The sequence below is a fragment of the Siphateles boraxobius genome, unplaced genomic scaffold, assembly GCF_051911475.1.
Source record: "Siphateles boraxobius isolate OS27281-9 unplaced genomic scaffold, OSU_SipBor_1 201, whole genome shotgun sequence".
In the NCBI taxonomy this organism is placed as follows: Eukaryota; Metazoa; Chordata; class Actinopteri; order Cypriniformes; family Leuciscidae; genus Siphateles; species Siphateles boraxobius.
The window spans coordinates 12501-22500 of record NW_027508813.1 but is presented as its reverse complement, the minus strand read 5'-3'; the positions used below and the strand labels follow the sequence as shown (position 1 = coordinate 22500).

Genomic DNA, 10000 nt, shown 5'->3' with positions numbered 1-10000 from the left:
CATATTTTGTCATTACAACTTTTCAATTACAAATAATGTGCTAATTAGTTTTGATTTGGTATTGACTTTGAAGTGCTACCTATTGCAATACAATATTGTCACTCTATATAGCAACGCTCTCCCACATATTAAGCTATTGTAACTGCGCGTATTTCCGTCGTTGGTATAAGTGGCAGTGGGTGGAATAGACAAGAAATGTACAGTTTTCTACCATCTCTCTGACAACGTTTCTTTAGTCATTCGGCAGTCTTGCAGTCTGAACCCCTGCAGAAAATCCGCCTTTACAATTGCAATATTGAGGTGTTTAGTTTTATTTAATTTTTATTTAGAAAATAAAAGTGATCGCTCTCCTCACAAATCAACTGTTTCTCGTCTCTTAGGTGTTGAGGACTAGTTCATCTTTGAGCCTATGTTCAGTTTGAGTAAAACACTAAAGTACTGTTAAAGTCAGATACTCTAAGACTTTTACTCAAATCGTATTGAAATTGGTGACTTGTAAAATGGAGTATTTCCACTGTAAGGTGTCAGTAGTTTTACTCAAGTGTGGTTTTCAGGTACTCTTTACAACTCTGCGTAGGAGGACGTGTGTCGGGATCGGGACCAGAGTTCAGAATGTGATTATTGAATGTGATTGTTATATTACCAGGAATATGGGGTCGTTGTGATTATTGAATGTGATTGTTGTATTACCAGGAATATGGGGTCGTTGTGATTATTGAATGTGATTGTTGTATTACCAGGAATATGGGGTCGTTGTGATTATTGAATGTGATTGTTGTATTACCAGGAATATGGGATCGTTGTGATTATCGACTGTGATTGTTGTATTACCAGGAATATGGGGTCGTTGTGATTATTGAATGTGATTGTTATATTACCAGGAATATGGGGTCGTTGTGATTATTGAATGTGATTGTTGTATTACCAGGAATATGGGGTCGTTGTGATTATTGAATGTGATTGTTGTATTACCAGGAATATGGGGTCGTTGTGATTATTGAATGTGATTGTTGTATTACCAGGAATATGGGGTCGTTGTGATTATTGAATGTGATTGTTATATTACCAGGAATATGGGGTCGTTGTGATTATTGAATGTGATTGTTGTAATACCAGGAATATGGGGTCGTTGTGATTATTGAATGTGATTGTTGTATTACCAGGAATATGGGGTCGTTGTGATTATTGAATGTGATTGTTGTATTACCAGGAATATGGGGCGTTGTGCTTATTGAATGTGATTGTTGTATTACCAGGAATATGGGGTCGTTGTGATTATTGAATGTGATTGTTGTAATACCAGGAATATGGGGTCGTTGTGCTTATTGAATGTGATTGTTGTATTACCAGGAATATGGGGTCGTTGTGATTATTGAATGTGATTGTTATATTACCAGGAATATGGGGTCGTTGTGCTTATTGAATGTGATTGTTGTATTACCAGGAATATGGGGTCGTTGTGATTATTGAATGTGATTGTTGTATTACCAGGAATATGGGGTCGTTGTGATTATTGAATGTGATTGTTGTATTACCAGGAATATGGGGTCGTTGTGATTATTGAATGTGATTGTTATATTACCAGGAATATGGGGTCGTTGTGATTATTGAATGTGATTGTTGTATTACCAGGAATATGGGGTCATTGTGATTATTGAATGTGATTGTTGTATTACCAGGAATATGGGATCGTTGTGATTATTGAATGTGATTGTTATATTACCAGGAATATGGGGTTGTTGTGATTATTGAATGTGATTGTTGTATTACCAGGAATATGGGGTCGTTGTGATTATTGAATGTGATTGTTATATTACCAGGAATATGGGGTCGTTGTGATTATTGAATGTGATTGTTATATTACCAGGAATAAGGGGGTCGTTGTGATTATTGAATGTGATTGTTGTATTACCAGGAATATGGGGTCGTTGTGATTATTGAATGTGATTGTTGTATTACCAGGAATATGGGATCGTTGTGATTATTGAATGTGATTGTTATATTACCAGGAATATGGGGTCGTTGTGATTATTGAATGTGATTGTTGTATTACCAGGAATATGGGGTCGTTGGCAGCGGAGTGGGACTGAGCGCTGGTCCCGCTGAGGAACTGATGCACGAGGTTATGAAGGTTCGAGACCGAAGAGTCCAGTTCACCGTCAGGCCGGTCGAATCCCTCCAGAGCGTTCCTGCAGAGACAGAACATTAGGGTTTGTAGAAAGTGTTTGCAATGGGTTTGTAAAAGGTTGTTCCATGCATGTTTGGCACATGTTGCACTTCCACTGTTCTGACCAGCAGGGGTCACAAGCGTGTGGCGTTTTGAACCATAGATATCCATAATAAAGGCTAGATGTCTCGTCCGCACTGCTGGCCAATGGAGGTCGACGTCAGGACCTGGCGGCCATCTTGTCACAGGCAGCTCGCTCACTCGTAACATTGTGTTTTATGGTGCATGTACTTTTTAAATAACCATAACTTGCTCAATTTTCTACCGATTTTCAAACGGTTTGGTTCGTTATAAACGTCAGAGATGTAGTTATGACACTGCACAATTATGAATAATTATGTAAACATCCAGTATTATAGCCACATTAATAACGATAGTAAGAAACCGAAACGTTTGTAAATCTGCCAAGATTTCAGCGAGATAAGAGTATTTGTGTTCTCACCTTACATCAGGTACCACAGAGCCCCTCAGAAAGCTTGCCTGTGACAAGATGGCCGCCGGTGAAAACTATAGAGACTCCGCCGTAATACATCCAGCCTTTATTATGGATATCTATGTTTTGAACGCTTCGAAACGGTGAATCATTTTGCGAAGCAATCGGCTCAATTGATTCAAAGCTTTGAAAAGCTTTGTTTCTCCCATCATACTCTTTAATGCTTGGTAAACCTTAGGCAAGGCAAGTTTATTTATATAGCATATGTCATACACTATGGCAATTCAAAGTGCTTTACATAAAAAATAAACTCCAATGGAGTCGATCCAGTCCGCACCGCCACAGAACCTGGAGTTTAATCCCACATCAGAACCTGGAGTTTAATCTCACATCAGAACCTGGAGTTAAATCTCACATCAGAACCTGGAGTTAAATCTCACATCAGAACCTGGAGTTTAATCTCAAATCAGAACCTGGAGTTTAATCTCACATCAGAACCTGGAGTTTAATCTCAAATCAGAACCTGGAGTTTAATCTCAAATCAGAACCTGGAGTTTAATCTCAAATCAGAACCTGGAGTTTAATCTCAAATCAGAACCTGGAGTTTAATCTCACATCAGAACCTGGAGTTTAATCTCAAATCAGAACCTGGAGTTTAATCTCACATCAGAACCTGGAGTTTAATCTCACATCAGAACCTGGAGTTTAATCTCACATCAGAACCTGGAGTTTAATCTCACATCAGAACCTGGAGTTTAATCTCACATCAGAACCTGGAGTTTAATCTCACATCAGAACCTGGAGTTTAATCTCACATCAGAACCTGGAGTTTAATCTCAAATCAGAACCTGGAGTTTAATCTCACATCAGAACCTGGAGTTTAATCTCACATCAGAACCTGGAGTTTAATCTCACATCAGAACCTGGAGTTTAATCTCACATCAGAACCTGGAGTTTAATCTCACATCAGAACCTGGAGTTTAATCTCACATCAGAACCTGGAGTTTAATCTCACATCAGAACCTGGAGTTTAATCTCACATCAGAACCTGGAGTTTAATCTCACATCAGAACCTGGAGTTTAATCTCACATCAGAACCTGGAGTTTAATCTCAAATCAGAACCTGGAGTTTAATCTCACATCAGAACCTGGAGTTTAATCTCACATCAGAACCTCAAGTTTAATCTCACACAGAACCTCGAGTTTAATCTCACAAAGAACCTCGGGCTTAATCTCACACAGAACCTCGAGTTTAATCTCACATCAGACTCACTGCTCCACCACAGACCCAGCTCATCAGCATTGGCTCATCTTTCAATTTCCCCAATCTAGTTCTCTCTTACCCAATTCTCAGAGCCATTTGAGAAACCTTACAATCACGCGCTGATCCAAGACTTGAAGTCGTGAACTGGGAGAGTAGCGATGGTTCAACAACTTCTTTCAGCCACACTCGAACACTGGCCCTGCAGTTTGTGTAAATCTACTTACGGCTCAGAGTATTTATTTTTCCCCACATTAATTTCCCACATGTACAATTATGTGGTTTTGTTTCATTAGTACAGTGTATATTTTTTGCTTGATTTACTCTGAAAGAGTGGAAGTGAATGTGACAACATGCCCCATAGGTTCATTATAACATGACCATATGACTGATGTTATCGGATCTTATCAAGAAAATATACAAGACAAACTAAAATATTTTGTCAATAAAATACAGTAAATAACTTTTTCATATAAAACAATGGCATTTAAAATAATTAAAAATAAAGTAGGCCTAATTTTTGAGTTTGAAAACAAACACAATGCAAAACACAGCTATACTGCATAGTTCAAAACATAATAATAATTAATAATTTCTGAACATGGACTCTCAGTCTGAATTCACCTTTTTCTCATGGTTTCTCTATGCTATTGGTTTCTCCAATAGAATTCATAAAAGTATACAATATCATAGTTGTGTCAACTTGCCCCAAAGAAATGTACTTTTGCTATAGTTAAATAAATGTTTAGTAATATCATCCAAAGATTTCAGTGTAATTGTTTCTGTATATAGTGTTGATATGGCAGTTTTTATATAGTTTTGTCATGGAAGAATTTAGAACAAGTGTGTGACAACTAGCCCCGTGTTAGTGTGTGCGCCACTCTCCCCTACTCGAATTGTGGTAAAGATTTTGGTTGAAAATCTTCAGAGACGGAATATATACAGTAGTTGTGTGTCTCGGCGAGGTCACCTGACCTGAAGCTGAAGCTGGAGTTGGTGAAGTACGGCGGGCTGTCGAACTCGCGCAGGGTCAAGCAGCTTCTGACGTCACTCATGCTCGGGAGAGTCACATTGCCCTGCGTGAGTCCCCTGCGTAGTGTTCCCTCGCTAGTGCCGTTGCACAGGGTCACCAGACGGTTATACTCATCCAGACTGGAGGAAAAAGAAGATGAAGAACGTGAGGACGAGATTCTGGAGCAGGAACGCATGACAGTGTCTCATTCTACTGAGAAGTAAGTGCACTTCCACCCCGATCTGAACATGCATATGATACGCACTTCAAGGCGTGTAATATGAATGTACTCCACACCACCAAATCTACCCAAGGGGTTTACAGTGCGTATCATATGCACAGAAAAACAATTTTTTGCATAAATTGCACGATAAATACAATTTGTGCTAGATACACATCTTTCATGAGATCGTTTTAGGGTTAGGCTTGACTAAAATAAAATTTGACTTGACTTGACGAGTTGGATGAGCATTTTGTCAAGTCACCTTTATATAGCGCTTTTTAAAATACAGATAGTTTCAACAAAATAATGTAACAAAGTTTGTCTAGAAGAAAATAGCGTCACACTCCATCTTAAGTAGCCTAAGTTCAGTGATGGTTCATTTTTGCTGTAAAAAAAGTTATTGATTTAGTTCATATATATATATATATATATATATATATATATATATATATAGCCGCTCTGGAGAAACCGTGACGTCATCGTCCAGCTTAGTTCAGTTCTCTTATAATGGTGTCAATGCAGGAGATCAGTAATATTATTGAATATTAAGTGTCCACAACTTTTTGTGCCTTTATTGTATGCATGATTGTCTGAATGCCAATTGTGTGTATAACTGAGAGGTTAAAGCATATATTTAGAGTCATTAATCATTGTTGAATGGATCCAATTCTGATGTTTCAGTGTCATTGTGTACTAAAACACTGTTTCAGTCATTGAACTAAAGCTGAAATAATATATAAATATTAGATGACTTGTTGCATCAGCAATGAAGTTAAAATTACTAAAATGACTAAAAATGAAAAATAAATAAAGCTTAACAGAAATATTTTAAAACAATAAAGTAATAAAAGTAAGGAAAAGTACATCAAATGTCTAAAACTAAAATTAAAATAAAAACGGACGTGTTTTGCATTGAGGATGTTTCAGTGGTTCCTGTTAATTCATTTGGTAACACTTTATTTCGATAGTCCACTTTAGACAACTACATGTCAACTACCTGTCAATAGAGTATTAGTAGACTGTATGCTTCATATCTAATAACACTTTATTTTGATGGTCCATCAAAAGATATTCTACTGACTATAAGTAACTCGGCAACTGCAAGTCAACTTGTTCTACTAACCGAACCCTAACCTAACAGTCTACTGACAGTCTACTAATACTCTAATGAGAGTTAGTTGACATGCTGCTGACTTATAGTTAGTAGAATGTCTAAAGTGGACAATCAAAATAAAGTGGAATCATTTATTTTCTTAATAATCCAATTTGATCTTTTACCCCACCGTGTCACAGATGAAACACCTGATCAGGTCTCTAACAGCAGAGTTGAGTGGTTGGACTGGTTCTCCTCTGAAACGCACCTGTCGCACACCACGGGCCAGCGTGAGAACCGGGATCCGGGGCTGATTCGGGACGGGTCTGCGGGGTGTGGTCCTCCTAGCAGAGCGTCTGTGCACACGTCACACTCCTGACGGCCCGTCGCAAACCTCCAGTACGGCACAGCGAAGTTCTCATTCCCCGTGAGCTTCTGAGAGGAAAGAAACAACAGTTCCTTTTGTCTTACTGCTGGATTCACCCAAGAGGAATCTAGATTCTAGCTAACATTTCTCAGAATAAACATTTAAACATACTCATGAAGGCACTAAACCCAACTGTGATAGTTTTATTCTCATATATTTATATTTTTATTTTTTTTATTCTTATAATTGTAGTATTATGTATCATGTTGTATTTGTATTGGTATATGTCCACTGGAAGCCTCAGTACCAAAACAAAATCCTTGTGTGTGCAAGCACACTTGGCAATAAAGCTCTTTCTGATTCTGATTATGATTCTGACAATAGTGTTTAAAATTGCACCTAGTTTGACTTTATAACCTACATTTTTAAGTACTCTGAAAAAAAACTGGGCGTGGAAACAATTTACACTCAGAAATTGCTAGTAAATTTCTCAATTAATTACAGTTTCAACAAGTAACGCATTGAATTGAACGTGGGATTTTGAAGTAGGAAGAATAAAACAGAATAAGTCATAACTTTAAAAAATATAGTTGAAAATTAATTAATTAATTATTAATATAGTACAATTAATAAAATTAAGTAGGCGCCGATAACCTGTTGGGCAAGGGCGTCGACATGTAGCGCCGTTGTGCTTCGGGCGACCCAAGTTTGAGTCTCAGCTTGTGTAATAACAACAGTAATAATTCTACATAAACTCTTCACTTGTGCTCAGATATCATGATCATGATTAGCGATTTACAAATGAAATGATTAATTACTATTTCTGCTCAACCCATAATTCCAGTAGTTTAGTGTAGTTCTGACCTGTAGTTAGTGTTAGTGTAGTTCTGAGCTGTAGATAGTGTTAGTGTAGTTCTGACCTGTAGTTAGTGTAAGTGTAGTTCTGACCTGTAGTTAGTGTTAGTGTAGTTTTGACCTGTAGTTAGTATTAGTGTAATTCTGGCCTGTAGTTAGTGTTAGTGTAGTTCTGACCTGTAGTTAGTGTTAGTGTAGTTCTGACCTGTAGTTAGTGTTAGTGTAGTTCTGACCTGTAGTTAGTGTTAGTGTAGTTCTGACCTGTAGTTAGTGTTGGTGTAGTTCTGACCTGTAGTAAGTGTTAGTATAGCTCTGACCTGTAGTTAGTGTTAGTGTAGTTCTGACCTGTAGTGACCTGTAGTTAGTGTTGGTGTAGTTTTGACCTGTAGTTAGTGTTAGTGTAATTCTGGCCTGTAGTTAGTGTTAGTGTACTTCTGACCTGTAGTTAGTGTAGTTCTGACCTGTAGTTAGTGTTAGTGTAGTTCTGACCTGTAGTTAGTGTTAGTGTAGTTCTGACCTGTAGTTAGTGTTAGTGTAGTTCTGGCCTGTAGTTAGTGTTGTGTAGTTCTGACCTGTAGTTAGTGTTAGTTTAGTTCTGACCTGTAGTTAGTGTTAGTGTAGTTCTGACCTGTAGTTAGTGTAAGTGTAGTTCTGACCTGTAGTTAGTGTTAGTGTAGTTCTGACCTGTAGTTAGTGTTGGTGTAGTTCTGACCTGTAGTTAGTGTAAGTGTAGTTCTGACCTGTAGTTAGTGTTGGTGTAGTTCTGACCTGTAGTTAGTGTTAATGTAGTTCTGACCTTTAGTTAGTGTTAGTATAGTTCTGGCCTGTAGTTAGTGTTGGTGTAGTTCTGACCTGTAGTTAGTGTAAGTGTAGTTCTTACCTGTAGTTAGTGTAAGTTTAGTTCTGACCTGTAGTTAGTGTTAGTGTAGTTCTGACCTGTAGTTAGTGTAAGTGTAGTTCTGACCTGTAGTTAGTGTTAGTGTAGTTCTGACCTGTAGTTAGTGTTGGTGTAGTTCTGACCTGTAGTTAGTGTAAGTGTAGTTCTGACCTGTAGTTAGTGTTGGTGTAGTTCTGACCTGTAGTTAGTGTTAGTGTAGTTCTGACCTGTAGTTAGTGTTAGTATAGTTCTGGCCTGTAGTTAGTGTTGGTGTAGTTCTGACCTGTAGTTAGTGTAAGTGTAGTTCTTACCTGTAGTTATTGTAAGTGTAGTTCTGACCTGTAGTTAGTGTTAGTGTAGTTCTGACCTGTAGTTAGTGTTAGTGTAGTTCTTACCTGTAGTTAGTGTAAGTGTAGTTCTGACCTGTAGTTAGTGTTAGTGTAGTTCTGACCTGTAGTTAGTGTAAGTGTAGTTCTGACCTGTAGTTAGTGTTAGTGTAGTTCTGACCTGTAGTTAGTGTTGGTGTAGTTCTGACCTGTAGTTAGTGTTGGTGTAGTTCTTACCTGTAGTTAGTGTAAGTGTAGTTCTGACCTGTAGTTAGTGTTGGTGTAGTTCTGACCTGTAGTTAGTGTAAGTGTAGTTCTGTCCTGTAGTTAGTGTAAGTGTAGTTCTGACCTGTAGTTAGTGTTAGTGTAGTTCTGACCTGTAGTTAGTGTTAGTGTAGTTCTGATCTGTAGTTAGTGTTGGTGTAGTTTTGACCTGTAGTTAGTGTTAGTGTAGTTCTGACCTGTAGTTAGTGTAAGTGTAGTTCTGACCTGTAGTTAGTATTGGTGTAGTTCTGACCTGTAGTTAGTGTAAGTGTAGTTCTGACCTGTAGTTAGTGTTAGTGTAGTTCTGACCTGTAGTTAGTGTTAGTGTAGTTCTGACCTGTAGTTAGTGTAAGTGTAGTTCTGACCTGTAGTTAGTGTTAGTGTAGTTCTGACCTGTAGTTAGTGTTAGTATAGTTCTGGCCTGTAGTTAGTGTTAGTGTAGTTCTGACCTGTAGTTAGTGTTAGTGTAGTTCTGACCTGTAGTTAGTGTTGGTGTAGTTCTGACCTGTAGTTAGTGTTAGTGTAGTTCTGACCTGTAGTTAGTGTTAGTGTAGTTCTGACCTGTAGTTCTCTCTCCAGGCTGAGTAGATGGAATCGGTGCCAGGTGATAAACGCCGGACCCTTGTGGGAAAAGTCGATGGCTTTGAAAGGACGTCCTGGACCTGCCAGCAGAAAAAGGTCAATATCATAATCACATAAGCACATCATACACCATGTACAGACGTATATTAGTAGGGCCCAAACAAATAAATGTATTTCTCCAAAATCAGTTTTTCCCCCATTCAGTTTAAATTTTTTAGTAACTCAATTTTCAGTTTTTTTAAACTAACCCTTACCCTGACCATTTTCTTTTATTATTTTTTTTACAATAACAGTTTCCTTTAAAATGTTAAACTTTTCAGAAATTCTGTGTTTTACTTTTTCTGGAGTTGAGAATTAATAAAAATTTATCATCAAAACCGATGGTAATCAAATGAAGTAAAACATGAATAATTTTATTAATCTTTCAAAATGTAATCAAATAAACAATTCCTTTTATTTTTTTCTACGTCACTGAAATCA

The 10000-nt window shown here is 37.7% G+C and overlaps 1 protein-coding gene across 1 annotated transcript in view; it reads right to left on the bottom strand.

The window, feature by feature from the left end:
- The window catches only part of dct (dopachrome tautomerase), a 15091-nt gene that overhangs the window by 3227 nt on the left and 1864 nt on the right, over positions 1-10000 (bottom strand). The window contains exons 3-6 of the mRNA XM_077237489.1: positions 9500-9600; positions 6518-6684; positions 4897-5073; positions 2054-2189 (exon numbers count right to left, since the gene is read on the bottom strand). Of these exons, the coding sequence (XP_077093604.1) occupies positions 2054-2189; positions 4897-5073; positions 6518-6684; positions 9500-9600 (581 nt within the window). The remainder of the gene's footprint in view (positions 1-2053; positions 2190-4896; positions 5074-6517; positions 6685-9499; positions 9601-10000) is intronic.